Source organism: Myzus persicae, unplaced genomic scaffold (assembly GCF_001856785.1).
Source record: "Myzus persicae strain clone G006 unplaced genomic scaffold, MPER_G0061.0, whole genome shotgun sequence".
NCBI lineage: Eukaryota > Metazoa > Arthropoda > Insecta > Hemiptera > Aphididae > Myzus > Myzus persicae.
In genome coordinates this window covers 192,032-211,411 of record NW_019103365.1, presented here as the reverse complement: position 1 = coordinate 211,411, position 19,380 = coordinate 192,032, and the positions used below count along the sequence as shown (strand labels likewise).

The following is a 19,380-nucleotide window of genomic DNA, read 5'->3' as shown; positions in this document are numbered from 1 at the left end:
TTTAAGACATCAAATTATTAATAATTTTTACTTTGAGGAAATATAATATCATGATGTAGGCACTGTTACACTTGAAGACTAATTTTGAGATAACAATTTTGTTTTTCAATTCGAACAACCAAATATGTAGATTGTAGACGCTATGATAGTATGGCCATTTTAAAGACGAAATCATCTCAATCACCTGTTATCCATGCTTTGAGAAAAAAGGTCTATTCTAGGATAGGAAATTATTAAAAAGTTTTCGATTTTACAATAATTACGTTTTGCTACGACTGCTAGTCGTGTTTCCTATTGTAAATTAACGTGTTCGACCAACCTATATAAATAAAATGTAAATCGACGTCACTGAGATACCTGCCTATTTCAATGATGTTTGTATTAATTATTAATATTATTAATCATGTATGTAGCTAATATTAAGTAATGTATAAAAAATTCAACAGTAAACATTTAGGTAATTGTATTCATTAATGTGTATATTTTTAAATAATTTCATAATAAAGACACGTCTGCTTACATAAAAAAACATCAAATTATTTTCGGCTACTATTATGGCAATTGGGTTCGAGCTAGGAAAAAAAGTTATTTATTAAGATCCGCTGCTGGTGAATTTCCTGTCTCTGTTTCATTTATCCTCGGGCAATGCCAGATAATACTGCAACCGCCGAGTCATAAATTAAATTGCAGTAAGAACAGTTTTAAACGACATTCGAGGGATGTCCAACCTGACCAGTTAAAGTTGGTTATGATATCTGATAGATAGCCGAAATGTTAAAAAAAAATGTACAAGTTCGATAATATTATATCATTTAGGCATGGACATTGGACATAATATTAAATGTTTTATTTTTATCACTAAATCGTTACTTTGGTACAGTAAATAAACATCTCGAACATTTTTGAGTAACGTAATACAGCATGTATTATGTTACTCGAGACAAAATTGGCAAATAGAAGTAAACTATTAAGGGCAACAATTGAAAGTTTCATGATTGTAATACTATCAAACATAATATGCTGATACACAATACGGGCTGTCTGGCAGACAACTTGTTAAATTATGCAATATACATTCAAACTATGTTTTTATGTGAAGCGTATTGGAAGACTATATTTTCAAATAATTGTATTTTTCACGACATTTAAGGAATATTTTTGGTTGCCACTAACTTTGGTTTTTCAAATGAAAACCTACGCATCATGTCTTAAAGCAAACTGTGGTTCGAGCGATTTTTCGTAAACTTAAACATATATCATCGCCATCGAAATTTAAACTAAAAGTTTCTGATTTATTCTACTCATACTATACATAAGGATAATGGTTTATTTAAAATATTTTATATTTACTTTTGTTTTGAAAATTGTTCGGTGCAAAGTTATTAATCCTTAAGCATTTTTGTAATATTAAAACATTGTCGGAGTATACTTGAGTGAGTATTATTATTAACAAATATTTTATTATATATTTTATAATTAAAATTGTATCATACTACCAAAATAAAATTTTTTTCTTGCATATTTGTCGAATATTTTCTCGGCTTTTACTGCATATTACTTACATTATTATGTCACATTTTGATACTTTTTAGTGCATAAAAATCAGAGCTTTAATTAAATAATTAGTTGTTAGGATATAAAGTGATAAAAAATGTAAATAATAAAAAACACTAAATTCCCGACATTACGTTTAATAATATTTAACTATCATAAATTATTTTTATTTTATTACAGTTTATTGATATTGTAAAGTAAATAAATACTTACCTATTGAGCATAGTTTTATAATTACATGTGAACAGATAATAATATTGGCTTTTATACTCAAATCCCCCTAAATTACTTATTCATATTGACCGATGAACGTAAATAATAAGAATGAGTAATATTCCTTAAAAATTAAAAACCAGAATTTGACTATGATACGCGAAATTTAGTTAAACATACAAAAATGAGGTGAGCATATGCTTAAATAATCACTCTGTATCCGACTCTGTATGTTACTTATATTAAATTCATCGTTATGATTATTGTTAAAATGAATTTTTTGATGTACAACGAACATTATACCTACCGCCTAAATTTGTTATAAAAAATCAAAAACAAAATTCTTTTACTCAGTTAAATAGCTTTATGGTAATAAGCCTACGGTTTCGTGTTAGAAAATTATAAGCAACGGAAAACACTAAATTCCCATCATAACGTTTCAGCCAACTACCACAAGACCATAAATCATATAAATAATATTAATAATAATATAATTTATTGATATTGTACATGTAAATAATTATTGAATGTGTGTATAGGTACCAGCTATTTGTCACAGTTGCATTATAACTATAGGAAGAGATAATATCGACTTTGAGACTTTGAATCCAGGGTACTAATAAACATAAATAATGATCAATAATGAGATCACTTAAACATCAGAATTCGAATAATATGTACACGATTAAAACATAATGATATGACTATTGCGATGAGCGCGCTTAACGAATCGCCTTGTGTAGATAATGAAACACGATTTTAAAAGTTTCTGAGTGATTAATTTAACACAAATCAAGGTGTACATAAATATAAATATAAATATCCACCACCTAGATACAAAATATTAAATGCATACTGTCTCACAATTTTTTCACGAGAATAACTCGAAAAAGAAAACGGCTTATTTCTAAATACAAACACCGCAGGGCGATTATGATACTGAACAATATAGTTTTAATAGGGTTCTGAAATTCTGGATATTATGAAACATTTCATTTGACATAATATTTTGTCTACAATTTTTTTTTCCAAAAGCATTCGGTTACAGCGATGATCAGAATTAATTATTCGTTACATACAGAAAATATTATCGATAGCGAATGACTTATCAGCCAAGGTTTACGAATTGCTGTGTTAATGGTTATAAATTAGGTACTATCATAATTATTATAATTAAATTATATCGGTTAATGCATCACGTCTTATCAATCGACTCCCTATTGAGTGTTGGCTATTAATTGTTAATTATTCATTAGTATTCCATGCTAAATTAACCAATCATTTTCATTTTTCAGATAAATGAAATATTTCGACAAAATTAATTCAATGCAATTTTAAAACCCTTCTCTTCCCCATACAATATTATATAAAGACTCGAAACGGAAAAACGGACACCTCCTGCTGCGGGTGTTGCTCGAAAATCAGAGACAGCCAATAATATTATATATCAATAATCGATTTTCAGTTGGCTAATTTATGTGAATATTTTTCAATTTTATAATTTTTTTTTCGAGCTTATTCAAATTTCGTTGGGCGCGTCGTCGTTCGCGTGAGTCGCGCGGGCGGCGGTGGACAGAGGAGAAAAATAATTTATAGCAACGACGGCATCAGCATCAGCAGCAGCCGCAGCGAGAGCAGTGGTAAAATTAAGTGTTTAAACTAACGAGTCGCATTGATAATATATAGTAGTATAATAATTAATCGATACATCGAAAACAATAAAACTTATACCCGAGTACCACTAGCTATTACACGTATATATATCACTACGTGGGTCGCGTAATAACAACGCCGCATGACTTGATTAAAATTTAATCGCCTCGGCCAAACGACGCGATTTGTCTTACCAGTGAATTTGGTTTTCGAACGGAATTCGTCGTCGGATCATCGCGCGCCGGCTAAGACTCGCACACATATTATATTATCGCAATTAGAACGGTCCGTCGTCGGTTTCGCCTGCCGCTTGATTCTCGGAGCACCCGCCGCGGCGAAGACGGATTCCGAGGCGGAGTTTGGCCGCCGCGAATTCGATTAGGGAGGCGAAGCGCCCAAAATACCGGCTGCCTCGGTTTGGCCGGTCCCGAAATCGAGGAGGTAATAATATTATAATATTATATACCTACCGATCGCGTCCACGTCATATTATAAACGATCGCCTCGGGTGCGCAGAGTTTACCGAAATCGATTTACCCCCGAACCCCGAACGAAATAATGACCCCATTAAATCGGCGCCGATGGTAGGTATATAGGCGATAATAATATTATTATTACGTGTGCTTGTGATCGAACAGCCAATATCGCAAGCGTTTTACGGTACGAGTTTGAAGCGACGTATATTATATAGTTTTGTTTATTTCGTTCGGCTGTGCTCGGCATCGCCGTCGATGATAACATTATTGTTGATATGACTGTAATTGTTTTTTACACGATAATATAGTTGCAGTTGTAGAGGAACACAATAATGACGCATCGCGAAGGCTATTATACTGCAGTGGCGGTGATTGTCGACATTCGTTCAAACCAGCGGTGCCCAAGTGAGGGTGGGGGCCGGTGGACCTCGAGCACAGGGGGGCCCGTTGAAATTTGTTTGTGATTTTTGATATTTTGTTAGAAACACCTATTTCACGTTAAATAATATCGTGAAATAACATTTTATGAAATATATGTATGTGTATACGTATTTAGTCATTTCGATAATATCAAAATGCTGGTTAACCATTGATTACCTAGAAATCATCGTGGTTGAAGTCTGTGTCTTCCCTATCGCTTGTAAGCCAGAATAGATTATTATATCTCCCTTTTATTTTTTTAAACTTTATTTTTTTAAATAAAAAAGACATTATAAATGTTGAAATAATTTACTAGCTGGCCTGACATATAATTAAAAAAATATATATTATTCCAAAAATTGTTATTTATATAGACGGTAAGCATGGTAAGGTATTTTTGAAAGTTTTATAAAGAGCCCGGATAAACATTTAGTACAATAGCCCAGAATTGTATGTGTGGGGGGGGGGGGCTGGTGGCTCTATACGAAAATGTTCACTTTTTAAATGCAAAAAATACAACTTGATCGAGAATTTCTTAAAGTACATATATTTTAGAATCGTGCACACCCATTGCCAAACTTTTTCAGCTTCACATTTGATATTTTTATACTGAGAGCCGTTTCGTGCCTTTACTTCAGGAGGTGATCACCTAGAAAAATATGCTCTCAATTATGAGACTATTTACCAATCGGCAAAATTAATCAATTTTTTCCCTGTTAGTAGAAAATTGAGTAATGAAGTATAATACAAAATTTAAATGTTTTCAAAAACTCAAAAAGGCTAAAAGTTTTAGATTTTTTTATAGATGAATATTTCTTCTATATTATAAAAATTAAACAATAGCATGGAAAAAATTGTGTTGATAGTTTTTGCCGTGCTTTTTTTTTCTTATTTTAAACATTTTTAAGTGCTTTTTGATGGTTATATAAGTGTTACAAATCCCGAACCAACTTATAAGTGTTTAAAGTTTAAATGGGCAGAGTAGTGGACCAACAAACATTTTGCAGCGTAACCACGTCGTGACCTGCAGTCTGCGCACAACTATCCGCTCACGTAAACTTAAATACTTATAACCCATAAACTACTCTTCCTAAATTCGATTTTTTATATGTAAACTTAGGAAAATATTCTGCTTTCGAAGATGAAATTAAAACCGTACGTTGTCTTTCGAAAAGTAGAAGAATTAAAAAAATTATAAGGATGAGTTAAAAAACAAAAAGCTTCTTTTGAAACGACTCGAAACCATGTAAAAAAAATAAATTTTGTAATTTTTTTTCAAAAACATCAATACTTTTGGAATCAACGAGTGTCGTATACCTAATGACCATATATACGGTATACATTTATTATCATTATTATTATGATTATTTCAATTGCTAATCTGATTTAGTTTCCAGGACTGGGGGTACGGGTCGGGGCGAGACGTGCTTTGAATAGCTTAATAATTATGTCCTGTGTGGTGCCACCCCCTTTTTAGGTTTTAGCCAAGAATAACAACAAACATTTAAGAAAACGTACTCAACGTTTTGACGGTCAAAGATAAACTGATCAAAAATATAGTTTTGACTCTAACTCAGTAGGACTTTTTAATTCGGTGCATGACTGCGAGGGATTTTCATTTCGGACTGAGAGCGAAATATTTCGAGTGGATTAGTCATTTATTTGAACTGTCCAGTTTTAAGAGTTGACTGCTCGATCACGGAGCTTACTATCATTAAAAAAAATAATAAAATAATAATGAGATTATTTTGAGTTAATCTCGACGATGTACATTTATTTATACAATGCATCATGGCAGCATCCATGTGAATTTTTTTATGTTTTTATAAAATATGTCTTATACTTAAATCGTTACACGACACTGTATGACAGTCACGAAATTGGCTTCAACAACAAAGCTTATAAGCGTGATGTGTGTTTACATTTTTTTTTTACACATTTTTTTCTTAATTTATATTACGAAATTAGTTTATATAAAACATCTGATTTTTAAAAAAAATATATTATTTTATTGTTAATCTCTGTTTGTAGTCTTAGAAGTTCGAAGAGGTGTTCTGGTAAATAATTGTATTCCTTTATTGAATTTTCATGTTTGAGATGGTCTGTTAAAATATGTTTGATTCATGACAATATTATTATGACATAAAAGTATAATTTAAAAGTCGTGCCGAATATTTTAATATTCAAAAACTCAAGGATAATATGATTGAATAGAAGCAGTAAGCAATGACAACAAAAAACAGTGTTATCAAAAGTCGATCGATCCAAACCAATCTGAAAACCAGAAGAAAAAACAAGAATTATTATATTACATATAGGTACCACATATTTAGCGACTGAAACTGACTTTTTCAATTTCTTCTTCGCTTGCTTTATTTTGTTGGGATTGGTATTGAACAAATATTTTTGAGCTCCAGTAAGGCAAGTTATAAACGCATCTTCTACATTGAGATCGTCGAATCTGAAATCAAAATCGTCTTTTTCATCGTCCGGGATGTGCGTGAGCAGATCTAAGAAATTTGTATTCTTGAACGTCCAAGTCTGCAAAGTGAAAGTCGACAACGCCATTGTCGCTATGTATATTTTTCGTTGCAATTTTACCAAGCTACTGAAAACGAGTAAATAATTCGATGATCAGTGTTTGAAAATTGCATTGAATATAAATAATTATTAATGAATTATAACTTATAAGATAAATAACAAACGTTTAATAATTTGATATTAACTACAAGTCAAATGACTTATAATGATTATCACAGACAAATCTGAAATGTGACGGATAATAATTCTATTTCATTTTGAAAGGTCGTTGATTTTCAAATACAAATTCCATTTTTCAATATGAAACCAACACATTATATTAAATATTTTTAAAATGTTTAAATACATCCCACTCAAATGCTTTAAAACATTATCAGACTTGTACATTTTCATGAATAATTTTTTGTCTGAAACTTTTGAAATTTTGTTGTGTATACTGGTGGTTTTTTGTAATTGTTGATTTGTTTGAAATCGTAGATTATTTGTTAATTTTACAAAAAACATTTTCTGACAATATAGTATTCTTATAATGTAGTCTGTTTATTATTACTACCTACCTATTGTAACTATAATAATTATCACAGTTTCTGTTATTATTACTGAATACACAATATTACGAATTTTCGATATAACTATTACTTAAGTCGAAATTGGAAACGTGACTACGGCCTGCCTTTACCGGTTCTAGCACAAAAAAAAAAGAAAAAATTAAAAAATTAAAAAAAAACTTGAACAATTTCGATGTTTCGGAAAATTTCAACAAAACGAATTTTAAATCTTACAGCTCTATTATTAACACGATCTTTCAAATCGTCAAAAGTCGACGGAACCCTGTTTAATTAAAGTGAAAATGATCCTATTTAATTATTTATGTTTTGATGTCTTTTAAACTATAGCCAATAGTCACGTCTTGTAAATGTTTAAATAAATAATTATAATAACAATACAGTTTTTGTTTTTTTTTTTTTGTTTAAGAAAAAAAAAGATAATTATTAAGGGACAGCAAACTTTCTTCTTTGCTTGTAAGTGGCAAATTAGTGGAATTATTATTTAAACAACCGTTGTTTTATTTGTTTACCCGGACACCAACAACTATAAGTTGAGAATGACCGAGAATTATTGTTACATACATAAAAAGTGAAAAGCAATCAATAAGTAATTCAACGCGGTTCCTTTTTTTTTTATATGGATAATAATATATTATAATTACAACATTATTCAAGGGCTTTCACGTGACCTGCTTTTTTGCTCACAAACATATTAACTTAAATTACAAATGTTGAAGAGTCTCGTAGAGTGGTCCGATTACAATATTTTTTTTTTTTTTTTTGGAAAGAGAAACACTTTTAACAGGGAGCATTTGACTCGAATTATATTTCCAGACTAAATAACTATTAAGACTAAATTTTGAATATGACTGATTTTTACAAGCTATAGGATTTGTTTTTTATTATTTTCGAAATCAAAAATCAAAGTCCAATGTAGAAACCGCCCACTTACTAAGAAAAAAAAAGTAATTTTAGTTTTGGTCGGCGGTGCCGTTGACGTGTACACAGTCACACCCACACTACCCACACCCACCCACCATCATTCGCGACCGACACAAATGCCATGGACCTTGGCGAGGGGATTGCATATCGCCTGAATACGGACGGGCTCCTTGATAATTTTTTTTGTCTTAGACCTTAGTAGTTTTGAATTGAACAGTCCTAACCTTGACGATCATCATAATTTATTTGTTCCTTACTTCCAGCCAAGCCAAGCAACCGAAGGTACGAAAATTTGGGTGCTCGTATAAACAAGTTTGAAAATTAAAATGTGTAGGCCTCAAGTACCAACTAATGATTAGTATATTATTATATTTTAAAAATAATTTGTACATTAAATCAGAAAACCGAGAAGTCGTGGAAGAGGTCCCTGAATGAACATTTAATGCTCTACTGTAAACATGTATGTACTATGAAATGCCTATACTTGAGAATCAAGGCACTATTTCTTTTACGTCTTTCATAACTATCTATACTTAGACTTTTTTCAACGTTTTCCTATATTTAAAATGCTATTATTGATTTTAGACAATTGTTATTGTGTCGTAGTTATGGTTTACTTATCGATACGAAATAATATGAAACAAATTAGGAGCGTGCTAAATTCCTGATAATCAAACGTATTTCAATGAACGCAATAAATCATAATTCCACGACATACAGTTAATGTTTACTGTAACTAGGGACAATGAATAAATACCTTAATTTAGTATCAAAAATCACAACTATGTACTGGTAACTAAGGGACGGACGGACGCAACAGTGATATAAGGTGTCTTGGTTAGGAACCCAAAAGCGTAGACAATTTATAATTCAAATTCAGTCAGCAACGGAAGAACCTATATTTTATTCTTGTTGTTTTGTTATTTATATGGCTAGGTATTAAAAATTAAATGTTGAAGTTTATAAATTTGAACAGAGTTCTTCGACATTTGAGTGGGAGGATGGTATTTATGCAAAAGTTATATTTGTTATAATATGCTTAGGTTTTCTATTTTTTATTCGACATTATAATAATAATAATAATAATAATATGAAGATTGATGATGACGATATTATAGAGTATAAAGCCTCCCCGCAATTTGATTTTTAAATATAAAATCAAAACATTGTCCAAAAAAAAGTCCTGGATACGTGGCTGCCATACATAATATCATATACCTTTTACAGTTTTACATAATATTATGTAATATGTATAACAGTTTATTATTCATTGAGACGAGCATTTAAAATCACTAACAGAATTCATATTACATTAAACACTATGATATTTTTGATGCTATATGTTTGGATAAAAATAAAAGGTTTTCGTTCAGACCACTGATACAGGGTGTCTGCATATCGAGTGCCAATCATCGAGATCTAGATTCAATACTATAATCCAACCAGAACCTAAAAAAAATAAATTAAAAACAGATTAAGCCTGAGAAAACAGGACGGGCGAAATAATTGCCTTTGGCTACAGGCTAGCCATAACCTTTTCAATATTGTAATATTATACGACGTGTGTGTTTATTACGAGCGCGTCATTATTATTGTCTTTTTGTCGTTTGAACTATAACTTCGCATAAATATACCTATCTAACTGTTACTACCGCTCGTTACATTTGTATTAATTATATCGTTATGGTAATTTCTGTATTTTTCGTTTTTGAATTCATGGCGTTTGACGACACTCGGATATTCCAACAACACGATATGAATATCGAGCCCATAAATTATAATATGATTATATTATTATGCCATTAATATGCGCATTAAATCATGGGCAGGTATTAAACAAATATTATGCAATTCATTTTAATGATATTACTGTAAGACATTCGGCTCAAACATTCATTACTGTAGATAATATATTATCTGGCACTAAAAAACTATAAGACATGCGTTTAAAAATCTAAAAAAGAAAAAAAAATGCAGTATAAAATGCACGTTCTAAAAAATACACAAAAAAATTACGACAGAGAAAGTATAGAAATTTAACGAGTTTTTTTTGAAAAAAAAACCATGTTTACAAACGGTTTACAAGACGAAAATCAAAAATTAATTCGTCAAATGCGTGTAAAAAGTTACGGAAATTATTATTAAAAAAACATAGAATAAAGCAATGAAAAAAAGAAAGGCAAAAACACAAAAAGTGTAATTCAAAATAAAAGGTTCGAAATTATTTGATTCGTTGCTACCTGATTCAAACGTTTTGCTATTTGTAAAATATCTATTTTTGTACACCAACCTAAAAAAAAATGTTTTTCCTGCAAATGCGTAGATCAATATTTTTTAGTTATTATAAACATTAAACATTATTTGCAACTATTTTGAAAATGGTAATATTATCCACAGTACGTACCTATAACATGATGCAAACGCAAAAAATATTATCAGACAAATCAACATAAACTAATATTTAGGGCTGTGAATTCATAGGAAAGTGCATTTTTTTTTGGTGATTGTAAAACATAGCTTTGTGAGTACATAATTTGAATTATGTATTAACGAATCCATCTATGAAACTTTTATTTTGCATATTTTTGCATTTTTTGACGTTTTTAATTTTTTAGGTCATTTTTACGCATTTTAGGTCATATTTTGCTTTTTTAGTTCATTTTCTAGTATTTTTAATCAAATTCCGTCAATTGACTTGTTTGAAAACATTTTATTTTTATTTTACACGGGCTGTATATATTATGTCAAATTTATATTTTATTAAATAATATTTTACACAAGTCACACGCTATATACGCCATACGGGTTAGGCAAAGTTAACGATTCGATAAAATAAGGCAATTGCTAGACAACTAGATAACTTAGATAAGTTATTGTGGCGTATCGTATATCAGTCACGAATTTCCAGATTAAGTTATTAGTAGGTATTTCAGTATAATATCGTTTAGTACCTATTCGGCGTTCGCGAGTGTACAGTGAAGTGTGTTAACAGTAAAATGCCGAAATCAAAACCGCTTTTCTCGTCAAAATTACGGAAGTACGTCGATTAATTTGGCGGTGATATTTTCAGTACGGATGGTACAATATTTTACTGTAATGTTTGTGAAGTTAGGGTTTCGGCGGAAAAAAAATTTACGATACAACAACACGTAGCAAGTAACAAACATATTGTAGGTGTCCAAAAAAAAAAACGATAAAGAAACTTCATGTCTTCAAACTTTGATCACAACTTCGTCAAACTCATGTTTTAATAGTGATCTTTGTAAAGCTTTTTTAAGTGAGAATATACCACTGAATAAATTATCGCAACCGACTTTTCGTAAATTTCTAGAAAAATATACTAATAAATCGATACCTGACCAATCAACATTAAGAAAAACAAATGTACACGAATGTTACGAAGACACTTTATCTGAAATCAGAACGTATGCATCAAATAAAAAAATTTGGATTTCAATTGACGAAACAACTGATACAACGGGTAGATATATTGCAAATACAATAATTGGTACATTAGAAAAAAATACGGGTTTTAATACAATTTGCGATATATCGAAAATTCTCGAGGGAACTGAACTATCCAGAACGTCTCTCCCAGATGACCTCAGCTTCGATGACATGGCTTTTATGCGATATGCCCCTATTACGTCTGTAGATGTTGAAAGGAGTTTTTCGGCATTTAAAAATTTGTTGACAGACAATCGGCAGTCATTTTTATTTGAGAACATCAAACGAGCACTTGTTGTCCAATGCAACAGTAAAGGTACTTGGAAATAAATATCTTTAAGTTTGTTTCATTATTTTAACAAAATGTATACAAACAACATTTTTTTAAATATGTTTCAGGTGAATAGCAAGTTAGTTAAGTATATTCAAATTCAATCAACATTTTTATTATTTATTTTTTTTTTAAATACCTACTTTTTAAACACTTTTTGTACTAATGTTTAATATCCTGTATCCAATATTAATATAAATATAAAAATTAAATTAAAAACCATTTTTAATAAATTTTATACTATAATTTTTGACATTTTACATTCCTTTTTTTTGCATTTTAAGTGCATATTTTATTGCATATTTTTGACATTTTTATTGCATTTTTTAAGGTTTTTTGGTGCATTAAATTCACAGCCCTGCTAATATTATATAAGTGGGATGATTAAAACTGTCGCTCCGCAGTCGAAATCATGGATATTGAAGTTATAATCGTCTAAAAAATATATTTCACTGTCTTTGCTACACTACACTCTTGACACTTCAACATAAATAATAAAGTACACCGGTGATAATAGGTGAAAACAAGATTTGTTTCACATACCTTTAACAATATTATGATCACAATTTTTAAGAAAATTGACAAAATCATGATCACGGTTGTATTTTGTACATGGAGCTAATAACCATGGGCACGATTGGAGGGGAGGGGCCACTATTCGTACTTACTTTTTAGCCCATCCCTGGTAAAATCTAAATCCTCGCAAAAAACTGTCATGGGTTGAAAATAATTACCTAATACACGTGCCCGTATTATAATAATAAATAATTACAATATAATCAACCGATATTGTGGACGAACAATGTGCCAGTGTATGCTTTGCACGAGGAGATCCAAAACAAGCGACAGGTGGTCTATGTCCCTAACGGACTGACCTAATACTAACGGATTCAACGAACTTGCTGTATCGAATACAGGAATACCTATATAATATTATCGTCTATAAATTGGATTCTCAACAACGATATTCGATGATATACATTTTTCCCCCCTCCCCCCGTGATCAAGCCGGCACGCTCATTTCGTTGTGTTTTTTTTTTTTTTTGCTAAACGGTCTTTGGATCGTCGTACAAGTATAACCAAACGCGAATACACGTCATGATATAATATGATGCATCGACGTTGCGGTCGACGTATTTCGTAGCGGCCCTGCACGACTCGCGGGGCTTATGTCCGAGGAGAATCGTTTTGATTGTACTTTCGAAAAGCAAAAGTCTGCGTCTCCGCGGGACACTCGTACGGTATGCCTCCGACAAGACGTATACTGGGAATTTAAAAATCCCAAAAATCAGATTTTCCACTGCCGAGCTGTCTGTCGTGCCGAAGACGGGGACGGGGGGTGAACGAATAGTGATTGGTGAATCGTGCACGGTGACCAACCAGTGCTGTGAGCAGTTAACGACGATTTCCGTTTCATTACGCTCACTATTAAAATATATACGTTTTATGTTCACATTACGTACCGTCCCGCACAGCGCGTGCCTGTCAACAACACGCGAAGTATCGTAGACCGTTGTGTACTTCTAACGATAATATTTCGAATAATAACAATAATATTATGAGAACATTTTGAAACTAGTAAGGACGTTGTTTTTTTCTTTCCCGTACGCATTTGCGGTGGACGCGGGGGTACACCTGATTGGTACGTAAAAAAATAATGCTCTACGATTATATTTCGTAACGCAATAATTATTTCGATTGACACAATACCCAGAATAAATTCGAAACATGCTGTTGGGTTTTTCGACTGTGACCATGTTTTTTAACATCAATTTCGTGAAATTTGATCGAAACCCAAAACGCTCGGCTCGAATTTGTGACTCACATTGGTTGCGGTTGTCCGGTAGTCTTCAGTACGAAATCGATGAGCATAGCCGGCAAGACTTGCTGGATAATCGTGAGGTAGTGGAAGAGCCGCTTGGAACCCGTGATCAAAATTCTCGGCCTCCACAGAATCTCATCGAACGGGTGCAGCATAAAATACTTCACCGCGAATTGCATAAGTTTACTGTTGGTAATTGACTTCTTCACCGACGAGCAGTTGTACACCGTCAGTGGGTTGTCCGATGACGAGCTAAATTCACAAAATCATAATAATAAAATAACACACATAATATATAGAGGTAATTGCAACATCTGTAGTTATTAATATGGTATGAACGAAAAACAATTCAACCACCTTTACTAGACGATTGTTTTCAGGTGAATACCGATTTTTTATATAAATTATAAAAAATTTCCTAACACGATGTTGAGACGTTCTTTTTTTTTTTTTGCTTACTTCTTTGAACGCCACCATACGCGTTTTTAGTTTAATTTTCAAAAGCAAAATAATCGTCTATACATTTAAAATTTCAGTATTTGAATAATTTAATTTCCAACGAGTTCCATTACGAGTTAATTATTTATACAGTGACCCTCCCCAAACGGACACTTCCGAATAGCAGATATTTTTTCGGTAACAAACTACAGACTTTCTATACAGCCTGAACCCTCTGAATAGTGGATACGATTACAGTGACCTAGAGTGTCCGGTATTTAGAGGTTTCACTATAACTAGTGTTTAATGTATTGACGAGCAAATAATTGGACCGATATTTTGAGGATCATCCATCCCTGTACTGCTCCATTCCTCCGTTTATCATATAACTTTAGCTACTATTTCGAATGGCACAATCACATTTTATTTCAAAGCAGAATATGTTTTTAAAGAATTTCAATATATTCAAATCGAATTTCAAACTAGTTGTTAATTGGTTACAACTGCTGTACGAGTATTTAAGTTTTAAAGTTTTGACGACTGACGAGCAGTGTAGTAGTGGACACACAGTTTTCGGAACAGCCACTCTGGTCCGCTCGTCTAAACATTAAATACTTGGACTTAGGTACCTAACTCTATTTCTGCACTCATCAAAACTTTAAAATGTAAATACTTATAAAGTTATAACTAATATCAACAACTCATTGAAATTCGATTGTAAACTCTGAGCAGTGCACGTACCTATTATTGGTTCTACGATGATACGAGATTCGTTTTTGTGTTTGTCTTAATCTTGTGGAGCAGATAATAGCTTTTGTACAACCTATAGGTAGGCAAGTAGGTACTAAGAACAAAAATGAATCACCATTTTAGTCAAATGGATAAATCATCAAAGAAAATCTTTATAAATAGATAATGATTTATCATCGAATTAAAACTCAACGCATTAATCACTGCAGTGATCTTCGGCGATGTATACTTAATAAAGAAGATCACTCAAAACTCAAAACCTACTATATTATACTTACAGCGACAATTTCGAATTTTTTGTTTTGTTTCTTTTCTGCTTTGGAATTTGAAATGAAAATTGTATGCAGCAGCTTATTCAAAAGAAAAAATCAAATCAGATAATTTAATTTTTTTTGAAATGTATTAAACGTAATGTTATATCGTCAAAATACATTTTGTCCGACAACAGAGTCAGTTTCACAACTAAAAATCTAGCTAAATACAAGGAGGTTAATTTCTCAACAAATTTTAATCAATTCTTCAATATTTTTTATTCAATTTCATACCTAGCTTAAGTTAATTTTTGGTCATGCTTTTTTTATTCCTTTTTTGTTACTAACTGTAAAATATTGCACACTAAATACGAACAATATAATAACATATAGGACTCTATTAAAATATTAGTAAGAAAAATATTTTACATTTTTCGGTTAATAGTTTTCGGTAAAATGCGTGTTTAATTTAAAAAGAATCACTTTATTTCTATAAAAGTACAATAATTATATTTCGCAAAAAGCTAGTGACAAGCACTATGTCGTTTCAAATTTATCATGTTACACACACACAGTTGTTGAAGCGTAACTTATTTTATTTAATTCCTCTTGAAAACTTAATTTTTTTTTAAAAATAATTGTTGGCTTAAAGACATCATATAGCTACACAATATAAATCACTCGGCTCAAAATCTAAAAATAATTAATTCAAGAAAGAAAGAAAATAATCAAACAGAAGCTATCAATAAATATGCGTTACGAACTTAAAAGTTTTTAAGAAATGTATTGTTATTGTATAAACAAATGTTGATGCTAAATAATAAGCAAAATCTGTGGGTGGGCAGACTAAAATCGTTGCTTGCTCCCATGCAAAGTAGCTCGACACGACACTGAACGGAGCAGTATACAATATTTTTAAAAAAACGTTCAGAACAATTATAATATAAACCAATAATATCATAGTAATGCATTTTAGAGACATAGAAATTGTCTTGGAAAAAGAACATCGCTTGTCACGAATGATAATGCTATTAATATTACGTATTTTACCGAGTACAAATTGTACTTGTCTTGAAAACGGTATTTCCCATTAAATTTCTGTCGTTTGACACGAAATCGATCGCCGAGAAGTATAATAATCATGTGGCTGCACACCGCTTATTAAACGGTTTTTTTTTCCCAGACTAGAAAACCACCACCCAGTCCACTGGGTCCACTCGTGCTGTGTGTGGTCTACGAACCCCTTCACGTCGTGGAAACTCTACTCTCGCCGGGGACTCGACAATGCGAAGCTTTGGAAAAATATCGATTTTGCGAAAAGTGGGTACCCACTGCATGGGGCACTCGCGACTGGCCGACTCGCGCGAGGTACATAAATACATAATAATATTATGATAGCAGTAATATTGCGACGGTGGTTAGATGGATGTTTTTTTTTTTTCAACGTTATTCCACATTTCAGCTGACTGCCAATTATCAACGGTTTAATATTTTATTAGTATTTATTATGGTTTTAGTTTGTTTGTTTGGCATAGATAATTTAAGTAAAAAACTTATAAGTTGGTCAACTTTTAAAATTGGGTTCTGTTCGTTTTGTTTACAGAAGTAATTAAAAAAAAAAAAAAATGCAATTATAGAGATTAATTTTTCGTTTTAATATCACAATAATCAGCACAGCGTCGTTTCATATTTTACCATTCGATTCTATAGATTTTTTTTTGACATATCTTAAATTTGTTTTGCAAATTATATTTATGAACTTTAATCAGATCACACAATATATGATTTAAGCGTATATAAATTTGATCGTGGAAAGAAATCATAAAATGTTTGCGCAATGCTGTGTTTATTATTTTTTGGATCGAAGCAAGAACAATACATTTTTAACAAACTATTTAATACTAAAAAAAAACCCGAATGGATTAGCACTCGTAACAGGTGTGCCATTTCAGCTTTATCTATTGTTGATGACTTGGTGCAAACATTATCGCAGGCCATTTGTAATCATTATTATCAGGCGACAATCATGGGCAACCTTCGTGGCCGGGAGATTAAGGAGCCCCTCTGTTTAATTTTAAAAACTATAGTAGAACATTTGCGAAATAATTTATATTTTAATTTAATTTATCTATGATGTTGCTTACACCATTATGAAAATATTTTCGTCTAATTATGTGTACCTACTTAAATATTTTGTTTGTATTTGTATTCTAATTCGTATTTGTATTTGGTTTGTGGCACCTTTTTTAGGTGCATTTAAACCATTATGTGAACATAATGCAGTATCGATTGGCTACATTTTACTGCTGTTCACTACTTTAGCACCACCTGAATCTTAGTGGTGTGTCGTGTGTGAGTCGCAGTTGTGATGGAAGCAGTACGTTCGTAATAAAGTTGGAGGTAGTAAAAACAAATTATAATATTGCTGTCTGCCTTGTCTATCGTTTTTCTTATTCGACAGGAGCTTATCCGGTGAGTTGCAGTCAGTGCGTCATATAATTGGTTTAGTACGACAAGGCGAAGTCGCATTCGATTACACTTGAAAAATGTCGCTTTAAAAAATGTAAGGTGAGAAAGAAAAAAATTGTATTTTATTCAATATTACTAAATTCATGCAATATATACATTATACAGTCATCTTAAAACGGGCGAAATTTCCCTTGTCGCACTATTAAAAAATTATATCGGTGAGGACCCCGCGGTTTTAAGATCAGCCAAATCACGAAGCAGATAACTGCTGAAAATTTAAACTACTTTTTAATCAGTACGTGGATCACGTAAAGGAAATCTCGTGTTTATCAATAAAATATATAGTCAATATTGTTTTATCAAGAAACAGGACCGAAATTATAGTATATCATCTATGAGTAATTGCTTACTATTGTTGTAGTAATATTTTGTTTTTATTTAAAACTCGTGTATACTGTATAGTGTATACTGTATAGCTGCAGGGGACTCGAACATACGGCCCGTAGGCCACATAAGCCCCATAATAAAAATACATTTTGAACAAAAATAAAAAATCTACCGGAAAATTGTAAAAACTTTAAATTTAAATTCTATTTTTTTTTTTTTTGAAAGTTGATGTTCATCATATTTTTCAATGATAATTTTGTAGTAATAATAAGTGAAATAGACAACTATTTTGTTTATATTTTTAGAAATAATTTTGGTAATAGTAATTATAATAAAAGCAATTTCATAGTATATCAAATCATTTAGGTAAATGGATTTTGTATGTATCTTCGCCTTTATTAAGTGTATAAATAAAAAAAAAAGGGACACTTAAGATTTGGCCCGCAGATAATTTGATTTTGAGGTCACTGGTGTAGAGTAATATTAGTATAAAAGATCGAAATTACCATACATTTCAAAAATATTTTTGATTTTAAATTGATGTCGACAGCTAGTCAAACTAGTTCAGTTTTTAAGTTAATCAAAAAATTAATCAACTAGCTATATTATATACTATACATTATAGACGTCCTGTGGCCAGCGGCCAAGAGGAGATAATTTCCTTTCACCTAATAGGTTTTCAGTTCTGTTTGACCAAACATTTATATTATAATTTAACATAACAATGGAACCTAACAACGTATGATTTGTGACTTTTAATTTAGACTTATATGATATTATAATAATATATTAATAAAGTCAGGAGTTTTATTTTTGAAACAATTGTAATTTTTTTTTATAAAAGAACAGGTTATAATTTAAAATCCCTCCTATAAAAATTCCCGCGGAGACCCATCATGACAAGTCACGTCAAAAAGTTAAAAACAAATATACTTTTGAGCTCAACTTAAACTTTTAAATAAGTTAATGACCACTTTTATCTGACTGTAAAATAACTACATTATGCAAATAGATGAGTCAAGTGAAAAGTTTCAATTTTTTATCTACACACGGAGACTGTTTAAAAGTGTTTAGGAATAGGAACAGAACACATGCCTTGTCACGGAATCTCAATAACATAATGATATTACATTAATTA

The 19,380-nt window shown here is 31.3% G+C and overlaps 1 protein-coding gene across 2 annotated transcripts in view; it reads right to left on the bottom strand.

The window, feature by feature from the left end:
• Positions 1 to 6,266: 6,266 nt before the first annotated feature.
• LOC111034373 (putative fatty acyl-CoA reductase CG5065) overlaps positions 6,267 to 19,380 on the bottom strand; it is a 60,720-nt gene continuing 47,606 nt past the window's right edge. Inside the window, exons 7-9 of one of the 2 annotated variants that reach the window (XM_022315562.1) lie at positions 13,951 to 14,199; positions 6,664 to 6,921; positions 6,267 to 6,590 (exon numbers count right to left, since the gene is read on the bottom strand). In XM_022315562.1, the coding sequence (XP_022171254.1) occupies positions 6,500 to 6,590; positions 6,664 to 6,921; positions 13,951 to 14,199 (598 nt within the window). In that variant the 3' untranslated portion in view covers positions 6,267 to 6,499. Of the gene's footprint in view, positions 6,591 to 6,663; positions 6,925 to 13,950; positions 14,200 to 19,380 lie in introns of both variants that reach the window. The other variant, XM_022315561.1, reaches the window with a different exon arrangement.